This window comes from Heloderma suspectum, chromosome 1, assembly GCF_057233095.1.
Source record: "Heloderma suspectum isolate Gila_16-S chromosome 1, 16-S_ref, whole genome shotgun sequence".
Taxonomy (NCBI): domain Eukaryota; kingdom Metazoa; phylum Chordata; class Lepidosauria; order Squamata; family Helodermatidae; genus Heloderma; species Heloderma suspectum.
The window spans coordinates 372,930,545-372,951,199 of NC_139458.1; the positions used below are offsets into that span (position 1 = coordinate 372,930,545).

Here is a 20,655-nt window from a genome sequence, read left to right on the forward strand (position 1 = left end):
AGCCGTCATGACTGTAGCCTTTCATTGGCTTTTCCTCCATGAATTTGTCTAATGCCAGTCTTTAAGCAATTTAAGCTAATGGCCATCACCACATCTTGTGGCACTGAGTTCCCTAAATTAATTACATGCTGTGTGAAGAAACCCTTCCTTTTTTCTGTCCCGAATCTCCTGCTAATCAGTTTCATCGGATGACCCTGAGATCTAATATCACGAGAGAGGCCATGGTCAGCCATGGACCAGAACAGGGGTGGCAAGGGTTAATTCAGCAGCATTGGGCTAAAACTATTGAGCTGGACATGGGTTACTCTAATGGCAACACAAATCCAGAATAGCAGAGCTGGTTGTAATTAGGCCAGAGTTGGAGAACCAAAAGCTAGTAATAGAACTTTAAAATCAGTGATAGTTTGCCAGAAATGGAAGACTTGTACAGCTTTCATTTGGGCCTATTGATCTGGGAGCTCTGAAAAATGAGGTGCTACAGGGCCAATTTGGATAAGCTTGGTGGCTTGCTTAGGTTTACTGAAGTGTCTCCATTGCTTGGTAGCTAGAAAACCAGAACCACTAGTGTTGTTGAGGTGATAGTAGCAAGAGGTTTTGGCTCTGGCTCTGAAAGAGGGCTTTTTGGCTGAGTAGCCGTTAGGTTTCAGGACACTCTTGAAATCACCTCTTTTGGATTAAATAGTTGTATGTTCCTTCTACTGCTGTGGTGGATCTACTGCTGTGACAATGGCAGTTGGCAGTTGGAGCATGAAACTGCCTCCTGTGCCCATCTCTCTGTATTCTCGAAGGCTTCGTTTCTGGGGATAACTTTTGTGACACTTGTGTGCCAGATTATAGATATGGTGGCCCATTCTGGTCTCCTAACCACTCAAGGGGGCTGTCCAACAGTGTCAGCAGTGAGAGGGCCTAGTGTTGAATAATAGGTGAGCTGTCTACAAACTAGTTGGCCACTGTGGGAACAGAAAGCTGGACTAGATTGGCTTGTGGACTGAACCAGAACTTCTTATGTTCTTATGTCCTGGGGTATGGTTCCTAGGTAAACAGGGGCAGCTGGAACTGGCAAGCCACAGGTATAATAATCTGTGAAGGGCCAAGCATTCGTAGTCCAGTTTTCTGGTGAGTTATGAATGAAGATAATGTATGTACTGGAAGGAACAACCAGCAATTACTAAAGGAAGCAGTGTAGTCAAGACAAGACAGCAGCAGGAAAACAAACAGGAATGATATTCAGTAATGGAGTCTACTCCTGTAGCCTGAAATAAAAGTACTGTTAACAGACAACACCCCCTGCTTCCTTCATGATAGGAATATAACAACATTTAATGCAGAGATATCACAGTGAAGCCAGTTGTACCTCCCAGCTTCAGTAGAGTTCCTTGTTGTTTCTTCCAGTCTGCACTGATTTTGTAAGTCAGCATTACCTTCAAGAGTTGTATCTTCAGGTCCTGATAGATGTTACAGATAGATGGAGTATATTGCCACCTGGGAACTGACAATAGGGAAGTCACAGGGTGTGGGGACAGGAGAATAGCAGGAGCCAGAGAAGAATGGCAACAGCTAGACCTTGGACATTTGATGGACATTTATGTAGCTGGGAAAGTACTTTTCTAACAATCCATCTGTTGCTGCATTTGTGGGATGATGTGCTGTTGAGAGGATCTTTCAATAGGGCTATATTACTATTGGTAAAGTGGCTTGCCACAAGTTTTTAATGGAGAAAAGAAATGAAAAATAAGACTAAGCAGCAGAAACTATGACAGTGGAAATGGTTTGGCTGTTGTCATAACATAGATTCTATGTCATAGAAGAGCTGTACATGATTTTCATAATTCATTATAAAAGCTAGGACAGGACAAAGTCTTTGGGAAGGAAGGACTGTACTTCATACGTCATATACTTTAGTTTACCAACTAGAAAAGATACCAACTAGAAAGAATTTTTTGCATCTTTTGATCTGCTCAGATATAAAATTAAATGTCAGGGGCCTATAATTTGGAAATTTGGAGACAATCTGAAACTGAATTCGAAATGCCTATTTAATTAGAGAACACAATATGAGAACACATTCCTGCAATATGAAAAAAACTTTGCATGAGGAAAGCTGGATTCATAGACTTGAACCAATAGAAAAAATATGAGTATTTAACATTCATTTCCAGAATGGAACAGGTCAGCGGACTTCTCTTCTGCAAGTTCCACTGACCTGTGACATTCCAGAAGCAAGCGTTTCCATTTGTTTACAATTGTTTGTGGAACTGCTAAATCCCCCTTGTGGTAGCAGTAGATCCCGCTAGTGCAGAAGCAGGGTTGGATCCTGCCCCAAGTGCCTTTGGCATGGCAAATACTAGTGGAGGAGGAAATTACATTTGCTGGCTTGGAGAACAAGTTCTAGGAGAAAAAAGTGTGGACTATCAATGCGATCCCATGTTCGTGCACTCAGAAGTAAGTTCCATCATGTTTAATGGGACTTACTTCCTAGTAAGTGTAGGATTTAGGATTGCAGCTCAAGTAGTGATTAGAACCAAACAGTTTTCTTTGGGAAAGCAATTGTTTGCCTAATGACTTCATTTTTGTATGTATGGTATGATGGATATCCAGTGCTGAGAAAGGTGTAGAGGAGCTCCTTTTCTATTCTCTGAAGTTAATACAGAAAAATGTAGAGAATAAGCTTTCCCTGTTCTCTGCATTAAGCTGCTGTCTTTTCACAATACAATTTGGAACACAGAGAATAGTAATTTTCTTCCTGCCACTCTCTCTGCAGTAGAAGTTTGTCATATATCTTTTAAATAAAGACTAATGATGCAGTTTAAAATGTTGCCTGTATGAAGAGGTACTAGTTCTCTATATTGCTTACTATCTTGCTGGAGATTATAAGGGGGCTTTTCTCAGTAATGCCATTTAAGCAGAGGCTGCACACTGACACACTTGGGTAGCTTCTGGTGCCATTCCTGTCAGCGGGGAAGCGGAAGGTCAATGGCTTACAGATTGCTTCTTGTGATGTGGCAGCAGTTGGAGTAAGATCTCAACTTCTTACAGTGTCCTGACACTGCTAGCTGGCAGCTTACGTGTGGATAAGTGAAATATCTAATTATTATAAATACTGCAGGCAAGAGTTGTACGTGTCATTGTGGCTGTTCTCAAAGCTCTTGCTATTGAAACATTTTAGTGATGTTTAGAGATGCTGTCTACAAAGGGAGCAGGTGGTGATGGATGTGGCAGCTATGAGTGTCTCTTATTTATATATCATATATATATATATAGAGAGAGAGAGAGAGAGGCAAGAAGAACAGAGTGAGCAATTTTGTTATTATAAAGCCGCATTGCTGAAACTCCACAGCTTTCTTATTTCTAACAGTGTTAGAAAATAATTCATGCAGTTTGTCTGATTAGAACCTGTACTTCTGAAGGAAGAGGGGAAAGCTTATTCCCAAAATGTCTGAAGAGGGCATCAGTCTCAGGCAAATGAAAATGGTAGCTGTTTTCACACAAGAGTGTATATAGACTGAACATGCATGGAATGAGAGGGGGAGGAGCGGGGAGGGGCAGACCCTACCCCATGCACATTCATTTGAAGGTCAGAACAGAGCCTACATGTCTTCAACTGTAATGTGTAGAGCAGTCTTCATGCAGTTGGGAAGTCTGGGTTCTGTTGTAGAGGCTCTGTTCTGGGCTTCAAATGTAGACACAAAGATTTGGGGCAGGGCTACCTCTGTATTCCTGTCCAAGCTCATTGGTTGCCTGAAAGGGTTTGTGGTCGAGCAAAATGTCTTCCAGGTTCCCATTTATGACTTAGTACATGCCAATGTTCCTCTGTGGGTTGTGTAACTCTCCAAACCAACAGCAAGTGGGAAAATGCAGAAGCTGAAATATGTTGGTATATTGGCCCAGTGTGTAAATGTCTGAAGATGCTTGGCAATAAATAAATAAATCACTAGCTTTTAATACACCCACTTACATTTATTAAAGTATGTTTGTTCTCTGAGAAAATAACCATTATAAGAAGCCTAATAGGACAGGTTTCCTATGCGCAATAAAAAATGCATTGTTTCTGGGCGTGGGGTCCAAAGGAGGTGGGCAGAGATGGCTGACAACAAACCATTACAATTTGTTTGCTCATCCTCCTTCTTGTAGGGAAGACAGGGCAGGGCACATAGAATTCCCAAGAAGCTTCCCATCCACCTGATTAGCATCTGAGATGAAACTACATTGAAAACCTTTTAACTAACTTCAGGTGTTGGCATCCCCTGTGATGTTACACAATGCTTTGGGAGAGGGGGCACCTTTGCCCGCACCTCCTGTGTATAAGCGAAGCTCTTATCTCTCCTCATGCAGAAGTGTGCAATCTCTAGATTGAGTGAGGGTAAGGGGGAGGTTTCACATGTTACAACTCCATATTCCAAAGGCATGATGCTGCTCTGAAAGTGAGGTTTAGATCTCATGTTAAAACTGCTGACTGTCTGAGGTAGCTTGGTGTCAAATGTTCAGGATATCAAGTGATAATTGCAGTGACTATGTGGATAAATGTAACATTTGAATCCAACCCGAGACTGAAATACTGAAGAAAGAATGAGTAGAGGCCATGGGCATTGGATTCTGTGTGCAAAATGCAGTTTCTGAATCCTCTGTCCAAAAGCAAATTCTGTCCTTTCACCTGAGATGTCACTAATGCACTGGCTCTTTTGAGGCATTCTTCTTGTGCACTGAATTAGCACATGCCATGTAGAGGGAAGGGGGCAAGTTCATTGACTGTCTGGATAGAGCTCTTGCGTGTACAGCTATACATCCAGTGGGCTTTCTTCATGCGTCTGGGAATCTCATTGGGGCGAGGTTTTCCAATTATGTGGACAGAGCCCTCAGTGCATATAACTCAGAATGTCACTGAGTCAGACAAGTTACCTGAGTTCCACAAGTTACAGGTTCACATACCAGTCACACTGATTGGTTGTCATACTGTACGTGTGTGTGCGTGTGCGCGCGTTGGCCTTTGTCTGTCTGTCTGTCTTCCCATCCCCTTTTCCTAGCCAGGGAGCAAAGACCTCTTGTTTTCTAAACCTGTACTGTTTTACTGAACTATGGCTCCATAAAGCCTATTCAGTCCTGGCCAATAAGGCTGGGTCCATGTGGGAGGTGTAACAGGGACATGGTCCTAAGAGAAATGAAGGTCCTATCACGGGCCTACTTTCCTGCTCCTATGACTGTGTGGCCTGGGTTCTATCCCTCCCATCGTTCACTTTTCCATTCAAAATTATTGCTGCTGTCAGTATTTCCCCACAAAGGCGTGCTTTGCCTTGTGGGGGCCACATTCTCATCTTCCTGTGCTAGGACTCAAGCCCACATCGCCTGTATCCCATGACAGTGTCCGTTCTTTTATCCATGTGGTCCCCTACTTCTCTCTTGCAAAAGTCTTGTTTCCCCTCCCTTTGATACCAATATATATGTGTGGGGGTGCATGCACAAGAGAGCAGTGTTATTAGCATTGTTTGTGTAATTATTGACATCCCAGCAGGACAGAAGCCCTTCTGCTGAGAAACCTCTGGCTTCTACATGCATACATTTGGCCACTGGGCCATGGGATGCCTCTGATGGGAGAGGTGCTGCGAGCTCTCCTTGATAGTCTACTTGTGCTGTGTGTCTGTGAGGGATATGTGTGTACTGTGTAGGGTTATGTTGTTGTGGCATTCCTGCTGTCACTGCAGGTTGTTTGGTGCTTTCTTTCCATAGCTAGTGTGGGGACATTTTTGTTGTAGAAGAGTTGCTGGGGATACTGTGGGAGTGGCTGTTGGCATTGCTACATTATCACCTCGTTCTGCTGGTATTGCTTTGCTTTAGAGATAGAAGCACATGGATAATAGATGCAAGCCTGGATGGCTGATGCTTCATCTTAAAGCTACATTGAGGGGACCAGAGTTTCTAGCTGAAAGAGCCGTGGAGTAATTGTTAAAATAAAATAAGGGCTGTGTTCATAAGCCCGTTAGTTAACAGTATAAGTTAAAAGCTCAAACACCCAGTTCAGATTTAGCTGAGCCATGAGCTATTTGGGTAACTAACTCTCAGCCACAGTCTCTTAATATTATGATAAGGATCATTTTACAGATTACTGAGAGAATGTATATGTACAAGTGCTCTGGGCACCAAGTAAAAACACTAAATACTTAGGAGTCGGAGCATGCAATAATCAAGTTGGCCTGAATGGGGGGTAAAGTGACAATCAAGTCAAATGTTAGTTAGAGCTCTGTGAACCAGAAATGATTTTTTTTAAAGAAAGTTTCTAGATCTCATTGTTGTAAAGAACACTTTAAAAACATGATGTTGCTCGATGTCTTAAGATAGCTTTCCCAATGCAGCCAAAGTACCTAAATCTAGCCACATGGGGGTGCTGTGACAGTGACTGTTCCGAGCCTCTTGTCTTGCACGGGCAAATGCTTCATTCAAATGAAGCAGTAACCTACCTTACCTTAGAAGTGGTAGGGTACGGAAGAGGCCAAGCTGAGTCAGAGGCTGGGAACAAATGATATAAGGTTCCTGGAGGGTAATTCTGTAATTCTTTAGCCACTGCAGGTGTCACCCATTGTTACTATTGATACATGTCAATAATGTTATATGAAGAAAAACTCAAGTACCAGTTATTTTTCTGCTACAACCACTGAATAGCCTCCCCCCCAAATTTTTACTGCAACCAGCCACTCCACAGGATTTTAAGAGAGACCAGTTTTCAGTGACTGCTTTTGTCAAGCAGAAAAGGAAGAGGTGGCGAGAGGTTACATGGTTCTTATACTTCTTAAGACAGAACAAAGAATGAGAATTTGGGAAGAACATATGTGTTTTCCATGTGCACTTAAACATTTTTAGATACGGCATGAAAGATTGCATTGTGTTACGTGTTGTCTATTACGATTGAGTTAGGCAGTGATGTCCTGCCAATATATTAACAAAAGCCCCACTCAAAACTTATCCTAGTAAACTATCCTCAATCTTTGCACACAAAGAATGAGCTTGCTGGCAGAATACATGGGTGAGGGAATGGGGAAACTATTTGTCTGATTTCCCTTTTGAACTACAGCATGCTCTCAGAACCATAGCAGAAGACTGAGCAACTCTTTTATGAAAAGTCCATGCTATGCTGTATGTGTGTATTTTACTGTTGCTATTTTATCTGCGATAATGTGAGGAAGGAAAATGAGTATATTTCCTGTTGGTTCAGAATTGGCACTGGAGTACAATGTTTTGAAACTAATCTGCAGAAATGGGTAGTTTATTCTTTATGCGGAGCATTTGCAATCAGCGCCAGGTTCTTTATTACATTGCACATGAGATTATTATTTTTTCTTCCTGTTCCTTTTGGCATTCCTAGATGTTCCTTAGTTTACCTGATTTTTTGTCTGTCTGTCATGGAATAGCGAATGTTTCTAGTTGTCACACCTGGCCACATAGCAAGTCCATATTTGTGACTGGTGGAAAGTACCGAATTTTAATCCTCTCCTGAAGTCCTGGGATGGAAAGTCAAATAACTCTGCAACAGTGGTGATCCAATAATGTTCAGTATATAAGTGTGTCCAAATTGTATTATACAAATATGCTCGTTTGTTTTCTCCATCTGATCATGTTGTTATCTGTGAAGAAAAATTAAACATTTTAAAATTATTATTATTATTATTTCATATCCTGTGGAATCCTAATAGACACTCAAGAATACCACTTGGCTCATCTATGGGAATTGCTGTTAAGAGGATGTCATGTGGCACTTTAGGTTGCAATAGTGCTAAATCAGCTTGTTTGCAGCTTCACTTATGTGTCCCATTGTTCAATGAGGAGATATATCAGTGCTTGATCTTTTGTGTGCACTGATTTGTTATTTAATAGCAGCCTCTGTCCTGGTTGAATTAGATGAGGGGAGTGATACACGATAAGTACCATGCCCAATCATTCCTAGGAATCTCTTTTCCTTCCTCAGAGTAGGAAATTATTTTTCATTCTGTTCAGTAGTTTCTGCTGTGGATTGGCATGAAGATTAGAACTGTACATTTTATGATCTTCCAAGCTGAACATTGTCCACCAGCCAAGTATTTCACTTGCCAGGTGCTTGATCTCTCTCTCTCTCTCTCTCTCCCACCCCACCCCCTGCCCCCGGTTCTTGTAGTCCCAGGCAGGCAGAAAAAACAGAAGCTTTAATAAGCCCATGATGGGCTGTTTTACCTGCCTGGTAGGCTGTGTTCACCTTGGTGGGTCACAGGTTGGTGGTGCAGATGTACATAAAACAACACAACAGTACTAGATTTTTGTACAGGACAGTATATTCAGTGCACAGTTGGAAGCAATCAGAGTTTGATAACCAGATGCTATAATTGTTATCCCTGTTTACTTGGAAATGCACTTCACTGAAATCAAGGTGATTCTTTTCTAAGTAAATATGTTTAGGATCAAGGAAGGCATGAATCTTCTAAGTAGAAGTCATAGAAATAGCTGTAAGAGGAATTAAAAGGAGGACACCAATAATAGGTCCTCCCACTCCAAAGAATGACCTGATGAGAAACAGTCTTTCCACATATAGATGAGAAGGTCCTTCTTATATATTAGTTCTGCTTTGTCAGGGTTCTGATCATACGTCCCATGTAAGGTTCACCGGCCATCAGATTGCGTAAACCAGAGAAGACCAAACCTTTCTCTAAACAGGCACAGAAGAATCATCTCATAAAGCCTGTCCTTGTAAGAGAATATAGGTTTATGAAGCATCTGATCCAACACTGCAGAACAGCTCAACCAGCAGTTAAACGCTACCATAAGCCCAAACAAGCTTCACTCTTTGTATGCAAAATTCTGTCATTGTAACCTTATTACATAGAATAAATACAGCCATACAGACAGCTTTACTTCTGAGAGAAAAGATTGGGGGGGATGCAAATTTGACAGATGCTGGCAATGTCGTTTGATGTATAATATGAGAAGGATCCATGTAACTTACAGCATTTTCAGATAATAAACGCTGTTAAAGTACATTCTGTACATTCAATACTTTTGATATTTATTATTCCATAAGAAATGATAGCCAACAACATTTGAAGTTCACATTAACATCTTGCACTAGTCATAATCATGTACCTTTAATGCTCAGAACACAGTATTCTCCCTGGTCATCCAGCCCACATTTTGACCTGCATTAAGTATGACTACATTGCAGCGCTCACAAATGTTTGTGGAGATTTCCTTTAATAAATAGGCTTTGACTAATGTGTCCAAGTTCCCCACTGTGCTCAAATGGAGCAAGGATAATGCTTTACACTTTCTCTTCCAAACAGAAGGAACACCAAAGCCATAATGGAAACTTACAATGTCAGGGGGTTATTTTAGCTCATTACTTTTAATGAAAATGAGGTGAAGTCCTAGCCAAAGTGCTCCAAAATAGGATTGTAGAGGCAGTAAATGCATTTAAAAGGTCATAGAAGCATGCTGAATTAGATACTTCTTTCTCCGCCACCCCAAAACACATTGTGCTGGGATGACATGGCACCCAGTGATCTAGTTATATCTTCTTTCTTTTTTTGTCTTTAGATTTCCCAGTTGATGACTGAGACTGGCCGAGAAGGACTGACTGAAGCCATGCTGAACCGCTACAATGCAGATAAACCCTCTTTGTACAGCCTTCCTGGTTCCCAAAGCACCTGTGTTGCCAGTGAAACATCGACAAGTACCTCAGTGGCAGCTTCCTTTTTTGCCAGGTAAGACTGAACGTTTGTTCTCTGCACCTCTGGCTTGGCAGGGAGTGTAGACCAACAGATCTAAAGTACATGGAGGGAGCAATCCTGTGTCCTCTAGACAGTGTCAGGGGGGACATAGGATATTTTGGGTTCCTGACTCTGAGCTCAGAGACAGGGCTCCGAGCTCGGAGCCAGGAAATCATGCTCCTCGCCTCCTTCCCGCCAGCGTGGAACGAACTGTGCTGGCTGCTCCACGAACTCACAAACAGGCTCGTAGGGGCTGAAAGGGGGCATTCCCAGAGGCGGGGAGAGGAGACCAGGATGGCAGCCATATGACAAATCCTATGGCTGCCCCAGTCAACTTCCCTCCCCTTCTCCGAAGCCTCTGCTATACAAGCGAAAACACCCATCTAGCTAAAATGCAGAGTGCTTCTCGCTCTGCACAGGATGTTCGTAAGCCTCCATGTTCAGAGGCTTATGAGAATCCAGGGTGCATCCCATAAGATTGCGTCCTAAGGGTGCAATCCTATGCACGTTTAGACATTTTAAATAAGTCCTACAACTCCCAGCATTCTCATGCTACATGCTGAGATTTGACATGGAATAATTAGTTGGAACTGGTGCAACATGAGGTTTCTTTTTTGTGTGCATGTACTATAGCAACAATTCATTTTAAAAGGCAACAGAAGATAAAGCCTTAATTTGCCAATAAGTTTTCCTAGGCCCTGAAATACCACGGTGTCCTGTACGAATGTGATTCTTAGAAGATAGTAATGGCATACTTTTGGTATATATTATTTTTTTGCTAACTAGAACACAGCTTACCTAATCATTGTCACAACTCTGAAAACCTATGCAAGCTGCTCTTATTTCAATTTTGAGACGTAGTTCCCTGGCTCATAAAATGGAGGCCTGGTCTACACATGCAGCAGGAGGAGCTGGGAAAGCTGCGGTAGGCCCTGAGATGGTAGATTGTTCTGTAGCCTGAGGTAGTACAGTTCAATCATATTTTTTAATGTTTCCCTGTCTGTGTAAAGCAAGCACAAAACCTTCCTTTTTCGTAGAATTCCACAGTGGGGGAATGCGCTAGAATTGTTCTCTTTGATTTTTTTTTTTAGGATTTTTGTTGTTGTTTACAGTGAGGTTATTTTATGTAAGGGAGTTTTTTTGTGTGTGTGTGTTTTAAATGGCACCCCTCAACTGCAGCCTGAAGTGATACAGTCCACTCTGTAACCTTATTCTGCTGCATATGTGGGACAGGTCTCAGTCTCCTTCCATTAAGTGTGGGCACAATTCATCCTTGCCATACCGAAGTTTAAGGAAAATGGTGGATGCCCATGTTTTCATCCCAGCCTGGATCAATCATTATGAAAAGCAATCTATAGCAGAGACCCCAAGTAATTGTTAGGTAATTAGCATCTCCAGGCTGCTCTCCACACTGTCCTCCTTCAGTGACCCACATATCACATGAGCAGTGGACCCATCCAAAGTTCAAAGCAATTGAAAAATATGAGTAGCTTCCCCTGTGAGATGAGCAGAGGAATCTTGTTATCTCTACTGTGCAAATGTTGGGCCTAATTCTGCTTGCTCACTAAACCAGCCTGCAAAGGCTTTGTAGGTGGACTCCTTTTAAAACCCTGCCCTTTTTATTCTTTATCTCTTCCCCCTCCCTGCTCCATTTTCCTTGTGTTTTGCTTGTATCTGTACTTCTGGGCACTGAAAAAAGCTCCCTTTCTCATTGCTCAGTAGGGAGCAGCTTTTACGTCTTATCAGTTGATCGGAGATAAGAGCTTTTCCCTCATGGGCTGAGGGGCCTGGGCCTGGAATACAAAGCTGCTGAGTGATTCACTTCTGCTTACTTGTGAGCAGACTTGCAGAGGCTTGTCACACTTACTTCTGAGTAGGCCTAAAATCAGCAAGAATAATATTTGGCCCCACCCACTTTGCCTTTGGCCCTGCCCACATATGGAGTGTGGACCCTGAAACCTTTCCGAGACTGGAATTCAAGCCATGGGCTGAAAAAGGTTCCCTACCCTTGGTTTAGGGGCAGAGTCAGTATGCTAACACGCAGGGCCGCTGGAACCACCTGACACCTGATTCCTTCCTTCCTTCCTCTGGTTGCCAGAATAACACATCTGTGCATCACTGCTGTATCTAGGCAAAAGGTTGTGTTTACCAACTAAAGATAAATCCTCAGTCCAAAATGAATGTGTAGATGTCTTAAATTTTGTTTACAGCATTGGGCATTATATTTCCAAAATGAAGCAAAGAAGGAAACTGAATTACCCTGAATTAGAGACTTCTGTTAAAAGTGAAAGCCTGTTTGCTGAATTCATCCTTGTCTTGGAAAAAGTGTTATAGAAATAGTTAAGGCCCCCTAATTTGTAAGCTACTTTTGGTGTGGCACATTTTAGAGATGGCTACAGGTATGGCTAGATTGAATCAACCCTCCTAATAACTTGCGATTCACCTACAATCAGTAATTTTAAGTAACCAATTGCTGCAGATGTGAAATACCAGTTTAAATGTTGGTTGGAAATCTGGCTATGATATTTACTGTATATCAGTGTGTAAAGAAGCCTTTTGACCCATAATGGCAAGTGGGAATATTGTGCGTTGGTGACAAATGATTTCAAATTGTTTACAGATTTTTAGCTTAGATTCGGCATTTTGCACGTTAGACATGAGGTGGGATGATATGGAAAGAGCGTTCTGAACCTACACTATACTGAATTTTTCCCCTTTGTCTTAAGTAGAAAACAGTGGAAGGAACTGCCAGGCTATTGTTTTCATGTTGCTTACTCTGAGTAGTTCCATTGATTTCCTGAATGCCTGACATTACAGCAGAATGCTTTGGTTGTGTTTGCAACTGTAGTTTGTTTAGGATCCAAATGATGCACGTTTTAAATAACTTATCTAGAACAATACTCAGAATTCAGACTAACATTAATTTCCCATGAATAATTTGCCAACCAGTGAGAACTGATCATTTTCAACCAATAACAAATATGTTACTCAGACAAGATGTGGGCACTGAAATATGCTATGCCTACTTTCGAGAGATGCCTGAGGGGCTGTGTTTCATAATTTTGCTCAAGTCACTCCACTTGGCATGTTCATTCTTGATTACAAAGGGAACAATAGAAGGCAAAACAGACATTACTTTAAATGTGTGTCTAGCAGCTATGTCTTCTTTTTCATTTTTACTCTACAGTACACACCTGCCCCCCACTCCTGATCTGGACCCTAGCATGGGGAGTAAGGGGGCATTTAAGATCTGGATCAGGCCCACTGTACCTACTCTAGAGTAAAAACAAAAAGAAAACATAGCTGCTAGACACACATTTAAAGTAATGTCTGTTTTGTCCGAGGGTGGATCAAATCCACTGGGAACTTGTTCTGTTCCGCATATACTGCTGACTATACTGAGGATACCGTTCAAGTGGATTCTTCCTACACCTGTAGCCATTATGCTGAAATGTATGGACATTAAACACAAGACCACCGTTGCTCTGTTCTTTGTCCAGGAGAGTTCCTCAAAGACTGTAACCATCATTTTCAAAAGGAATGCTGAAAAGTTTCAGGTGGTTTCATGCAGTTAGAAAAACTGTTATTGTTATTAAAAGCTGAGGCTTTCTCTTGCATTTCAGAGCCATGTTACTTTCTCCTATAGAGAAGAAGCAACAGCCTACCCTCAGCCATGCACGTGCCAGTAATTTCATGGAGAGATGGAAGTGAGAATCAAATGGTATACATATACAGTTGGAAGCAATTTCTGTGATTATGACATTTTCAGTGGCCACAATAACAGAAATTGTTATGATTGTATCCATGAACTGCCTAGATCACATTTCCATTTCTCCCAATTATAGGTTGGATCTACTCACAGAAGGGAGAAATAATGGCATGAGCCAGCTCTCAGTTGTAATGACTTCTATTCCGAGGACATACGCAGCAAAGCATGAGAAATGGGACAGCAAAAATATATGGCTACTATCATATATCAGGTTAGGTTAGGGACACTAGTCCAACTAATGTCACATTCTGGGTTGTACAGCCTAACTCATTTTCAAGTTTGTTTATTTATTATTGTGAAATTTCAACGAAAGAAAAGGAAAAAAATGTGGCTACATAGATTTGAATATATCCGTTTCAATGCATACATATGAAATGTATGTGTTTATCTATAGCTGTCTATCTAACTATGAAAATACAGGTTTCTAAGAACTATAGATAAACTTCTACAAAAACAGACCAAAAATCCAAATAAGTATCCATTCGCAGGTGGAGTTTATACACCACCCATTCAAATGTTGAAAGTGTTATAAGGTCTTCAGTCCATTGCATTATAGGAGGTGAGTGTTTATCCTTCCAGTGTTGTCATATCAGTCTTTTCGTTGTCAGAAGGGCATGGAGAATTTACTTGTGCTGACCAGGTGCAGAAGCAGGTAGATGATTTAAAAGAGCATGTACGTCAGTAAATGTTGAGGAGTGTTCCAATACAAAATTTATCTGTATAATGACCTCCTCCCCAAAAGGGGCAACAACTGGGCATTGCCAAAACATAGGTTAAAAGAAGCACTAGCTGTGTTACACCTCCAACAATTAGCCAACTTAGACAAACCCTTATTAAAGAGATTTTGCAGCGTCCAAGAGACACGAAACCAACGTTTTTGCTGAATAAGATGCAACCTGAGTTCCGTAGATGGCATCAGATACAGGTGCCATCCACTGATTAGGCAAAATGGGACAATCCAATTCCCTACTCCATTCTTGCTTAAGACCCGGTATATCATATTTCACCAGTAATAAGTATTTATAGACATGGATTGTAGGTCGATTTGCCTGATCAGCCTCAGTAGGTGCTTCCAATGGTGAGGGAGACGCTGAAGCTGTAAAAGTGGCAAGGCCAAACCTAGATACTAACAAATGTGCAATTCCAAGTATTCCTTTTGAGCTGGCACTTCATTTTCAAATTGCTAGAAATATTTTTTCCTGTTTACCTATCTGTGTACAAATACATCCACTGAAGAGGAAGGACTATTATGGCAAAGTGAAGACTCCTACATCACTTGATCCCCTTCATGGATCACTGACTTGTTGTGGAGAAGGGGCTTGCGTAACTCAGTGAAGCCATAAGCTATGCTGTGCAGGACCACCCAAGATGGACAGGTCATGGCGGAGAGTTCTGACAAAATATGGTCCACTGGAGAAGGAAATGGCAACCCACTCCAGTATTCTTGCCAAGAAAACCTCATGGAACATATCACAAGGCTAAAAGAGATGACGCCGGAAGATGAGCCCCTCAGGTCGGAAGGTGTCCAATATACTACTGGGGAAGAGCAGAGGCAATTTCCAAGTAGTGCCAGAAAGAGTAAAGCAGCTGGGCCAAAGCCAAAAGGACACTCAGCTGTGGATGTGTCTGGTGGTGAAAAGAAAGTCCGATGCTGTAAAGAACAATATTGTTTAGGAACCTGGAATGTAAGATCAATGAATCAAGGTAAGTTTGTTGTTGTTGTTCAGTCGTTCAGTCGTGTCCGACTCTTCGTGACCTCATGGACCATAGCACTCCAGACCTTCCTGTCCTGCTCTCTCTCCCGGAGTGTGCTCAAGTCCATATTCATTGCATCGGTGATGCTATCTAGCCATCTCATCCTCTGCCGTCCCCTTCTCCTTTTGCCTTCAGTCTTTCCCAGCATCAGGGTCTTTTCCAGAGAGTTTTCTGTTCGCATTAGGTGGCCAAAATAGCTGAGCTTCAGCTTCAGTATCTGTCCTTCCAATGAGCATTCAGGGTTGATTTCCTTTAGGATTGACTGATAGGCCTGCCACCCCCCCGCCACCCCGCGGATCCCCCCCAGGATGAGACTTACCTGGGGCGGATGTTCTGGGCGGTGGTGGCTCCAGCAGTGGCAGTGGCGGCTGGTCTTCCGACCGGCTGCCGCCGCCGCCATTTGCACTTGGTTTTTTTTACAAGACATGATAGGCTACGTAAATATTTACGTAGGCTAAAACGGTGAATCAAAAAGGGACGCAAATAGCGCCCGCTACGCTATTTGCGTTTCCCTTTATTTTCGCTGTCATAGTCTACGTAGACTAAGACGGCCAAAAATAAGGACCGCAAATGGCGGCGGCTGTGCGCAGGGTTTTTTTGTTTGTTTTTTACCCAGAGCCCTCCGCAGCCAGAAATCCGGCTGCAGACGGCTCTGGCCTGGGCCTGGACAGCTGCTCTGCAGAGCTGCCGCAGAGCACAGCTGGCCGTGGAGGATTCCGGGGGGGAGGAACGGATTGCCTCCCCCCCATCGAGGATTCCGGGTGGAGGGACGGAACACCTCCCCCCCACCATCAACATAATCCGCGGAAAGGTAAGTGACTTTCATACATCCCTAGCTCTAACAGCCATACGTTACTACTGGGAAAACCATAGCTTTGATTAGACGGACCTTTCTCGGCAAGGTGATCTCTCTGCTTCTTACTATGCTGTCTAGGTTTGCCATAGCTTTCCTCCCAAGGAGCAAGTGTCTTTTAATTTCATGGCTGTACAGTCACCATCTGCAGTGATCTTGGAGCCCAAGAAAATAAAATCTGTCACTGCTTCCATTTCTTCCCCTTCCATATGCTAGGAAGTGATGGGGCCAGATGCCATGATCTTCGTTTTGTTAATGTTGACTTTCAAACCAGCATTTGCACTCTCCTCTTTCACCCTCAACAAGAGGCTCTTTAGATCCTCTTCGCTTTCTGCCATTAGGGTGGTATCATCTGCGTATCTGAAGTTGTTGATAATTCTCCCGGCAATCTTAATTCCGACCAGTGATTCATCCAACCCGGCGTTTCTCATGATTTACTCTGCATATAAATTAAATAAGCAGGGCGACAATATGCAGCTTTGTCGTAATCCTTTCCCAATTTTGAACCAATCGGTTGTTCCATGTCTGGTTCCTACTGTTGCTTCTTGACCCTCGTACAGGTTTCTCAGGAGACAGGTAAGGTGGTTTGGTACTCCCATCTCTTTCAGAATTTGCCACAGTTTGTTGTGATCCACACAATCAAAGGCTTTAGCATAGTCAATGAAGCAGAAATAGACGTTTTTCTGGAATTCTCTTGCTTTCTCCATGATCCAGCGAATGTTGGCGATTTGATCTCTAGTTCCTCTGCTTCTTCAAAACCCAGCTTGTACTTCCGGTAGTTCTCGGTTCGCATACTGCTGAAGCCTAGCTTGTAGGACTTTAAGCATCACCTTGCTGGCATGTGAAATGAGCGCAATTGTACGGTAGTTTGAACACTCTTTGGCGTTGCCCTTCTTTGGAATTGGAATGTAAACTGACCTTTTCCAGTCTTGCGGCCACTGTTGAGTGTTCCAAATTTGTTGGCATATTGAGTGCAGCACTTTAACAGCATCATCTTTAGAAACTTAAATAGCTCAGCTGGAATACTGTCATCTCTGCTAGCTTCGTTGTTAGTAATGCTCCCTAAGGCCCACTTGACTTCACTCTCGAGGATGTCCGGCTCAAGTTCAGTGACCACACTATCATGGCTATCAGGGACATTCAGATCTTTCCTGTATAGTTCTTCTGTGTATTCTTTCCACCTCTTCTTAATCTCATCTGCTTTTGTTAAGTCCCTGCCTTCTTTGTCCTTTATCATGCCCGTCTTTGCACAAAACGTTCCCTTGAGATCTCCAATTTTCTTGAAGAGATCTCCAGTCTTTCCCATTCTATTGTTTTCCTCGATTTCTTTGCATTGTTCATTTAAGAAGGCCTTCTTGTCTCTCCTTGCTATTCTCTGGAACTCTACATTCAGTTGGATATATCTTCCCCTTTCTCCCTTGCTTTTCACTTCCCTTCTTTCCTCAGCTACTTGTAAAGTCTCCTCAGACAGCCACTTTGCTTTCTTGCATTTCTTTTTCTTTGGGATGGATTTCGTTGCTGCCTCCTGAACAATGTTACGGACCTCTGTCCATAGTTCCTCAGGCACTCTGTCTATCAGGTCTAATCCCTGAAATCTATTCTTCACCTCCACTGTATATTCATATGGGATATGATTTAGGTCATACCTGAATGGTTTAGTGGTTTTCCCTACGTTCTTCAATTTAAGCCGAAATTTTGCAACAAGCAGCTCATGATCTGAGCCATAGTCAGCTTCAGGTTTTGTTTTAACTGACTGTATAGAGCTTCTCCATCTTTGGCTGCAAAGGACATAATCAATCTGATTTCGATACTGACCATCTGGTGATGTCCATGTGTAGAGTCGCCTGTTGTGCTGTTGGAAAAGAGTGTTTGCTATGATCAGCGTGTTCTCTTGGCAAAACTCTATTAGCCTTTGTCCTGCTTCATTTTGTACACCAAGGCCATGCTTGCCTGTTATCCCGGTGATTTCTTGACTTCCTACTTTAGCATTCCAATCCCCTATGATGAAGAGGACATCTTTTTTTGGTGTTATTTCTAGAAGGTGTTGTAGGTCTTCATAGAACCGATCAACCTCAGCTTCTTCGTCCTCAGTGGTTGGGGCATAGACTTGAATTACTGTGATGCTGAATGATTTGCCTTGGATTTGTACTGAGATCATTCTATTGTTTTTAAGATTGTACCCCAGTACTGCTTTCCCCACCCTTTTGTTGACTATGAGTGCTACTCCATTTCTTCTAAGGGATTCTTGCCCACAGTAGTAGATATGATGGTCACCTGAATTAAATTCGCCCATGCTTGTCCATTTTAGTTCGCTGATTCCCAAGATGTCGATGTTCAATCTTGCCATCTCATGTTTGACCACCTCCAGCTTACCTTGATTCATTGACTTGGAAATACCCTCTGCTCTTCCCCAGTAGTATATTGGACACCTTCCGACCTGAGGGGCTCATCTTCCGGCGTCATAGCTTTTAGCCTTGTGATACGTTCCATGGGGTTTTCTTGGCAAGAATACTGGAGTGGGTTGCCATTTCCTTTTCCAGTGGACCACGGTTTGTCAGAACTCTGCCATGACCTGTCTGTCTTGGGTGGCCCTGCACAGCATAGCTTATGGCTTCACTGAGTTACGCAAGCCCCTTCTCCACAACAAGGCAGTGATCCATGAAGGGATCAGCTTACAAGGTAAGCTGGAGGTGTTCAAACATGAGATGGCAAGATTGAACATCGACATCTTGGGAATCAGCAAACTAAAATGGACAAGCATGGGCGAATTTAATTCAGGTGACCTTAGTGGGCCTTAGGAAGCATTACTAGCAACAAAGCTAGCAGAGATGACAGTATTCCAGCTGAGCTATTTAAAATCCTAAAAGATGATGCTGTTAAAGTGCTGCACTCAATATGCCAACAAATTTGGAACACTCAGCAGTGGCCACAAGACTGGAAAAGGTCAGTTTATATTCCAATTCCAAAGAAGGGCAACGCCAAAGAGTGTTCAAACTACCGCACAATTTCTCTCATTTCACATGCCAGCAAGGTGATGCTCAAAATCCTACAAGCTAGGCTTCAGCAGCATGTGAACCAAGAACTACCGGAAGTACAAACTGGGTTTCGAAGAGGCAGAGGAACTAGAGATCAAATCGCCAACATTCGCTGGATCATGGAGAAAGTAGGGATGTCAGAGAATTCCGCGACGGATCTCGGTGAGGCCGAATGCCAGTGCATTCGCCCCCCTGAAATCCATCGCGGAATGAAGCCCCCGCCCCCCCAATCCACTAAGGGCGTGCGGGACGAAGTCCCCGCTGACCCCAACCCACAAAAGGCGCACGAAACGGAGCACTTACCTGCTCCTGTCCGTGCTGCTTTGCGAATGGCGGCCGTCCTGTGGCCGCCATTCGCTTCCTCCTCTTCAGAGCTGTGATAGGCTACGTAAATACTTTCGTAGCCTATCACGGCTAAAGCAGGGACGCCATTTGCATCCCTGCGGAGGACGTGATAGGCTATGTAAGTATTTACGTAGCCTATCATAGCAGGGGGGGAAAAACCCAGCATACGCAAATGGCGGCGGCTACCGCCATTTGCATACGCTGGGGTTTTTTCCCCCTGCCGTGATAGGCTACGTAAATATTTACGTAGCCTATCATGGCTAAGTACAGGGACGCAAATGGCGGCGGCTACAACAGCCGCCATTTGCATCCCTGCAGGGCTGCCCAGGGGCGGAATGCTTGGCTGCGGGCGGCCGGAGCCGGCCGGCAGCTCTGCAGCTTGGCTGCGGAGCAGAGCCGGCTGGGCAGGATTCCGGAGGGGGAGGACCGGATCACCTCCCTCCCCGTCAAGGATTCTGGGGGGAGGGACGGAGCGCCTCCCCCCAACCGCGGAAACGGAACGGAACAGAAGGTAAGTGTTCTGTCCATCCCTAGGAGAAAGCAAGAGAATTCCAGAAAAATGTCTATTTCTGCTTCATTGACTACAATAGAGCCTTTGATTGTGTGGATCACAACAAAGTGTGGCAAATTCTTAAAGAGATGGGAGCACCAGACCACCTTACCTGTCTCCTGAGAAACCTGCACGAGGGTCAAGAAGCAACAGTAAGAACCAGACATGGAACAACCGATTGGTTCAAAATTGGGAAAGGAGTACGACAAGGCTGTATATTATTGCCCTGCTTATTTAATTCATATGCAGAGTACATCATGAGAAATGCCGGGTTGGATGAATCACAGGTCAGAATTAAGATTGCTGGGAGAATTATCAACAACCTCAGATACGCAGACGATACCATCCTAATGGCAGAAAGCCTAGAGGATCTAAAGAGCCTCTTGTTGAGGGTGAAAGTGGAGAGTGCAAACGCTGGTTTGAAACTCAACATTAAAAAAACTAAGATCATGGCATCTGGCCCCATCACTTCTTGGCATATAGAAGGGGAAGAAATGGAAGCAGTGACAGTTTTTACTTTCTTGGGCTCCAAGACGGTGACTGTAGCCATGAAATTAAAAGACGCTTGCTCCTTGGGAGGAAAGCTATGGCAAACCTAGACAGCATAGTAAGAAGCAGAGACATCACCT

The 20,655-nt window shown here is 43.3% G+C and overlaps 1 protein-coding gene across 1 annotated transcript in view; it reads left to right on the top strand.

The window, feature by feature from the left end:
* Window positions 1-20,655, top strand: part of KIF26B (kinesin family member 26B) — a 434,135-nt gene that overhangs the window by 169,997 nt on the left and 243,483 nt on the right. The window contains exon 5 of the mRNA XM_084828261.1: window positions 9,547-9,713. Within this exon, the coding sequence (XP_084684387.1) occupies window positions 9,547-9,713 (167 nt within the window). The remainder of the gene's footprint in view (window positions 1-9,546; window positions 9,714-20,655) is intronic.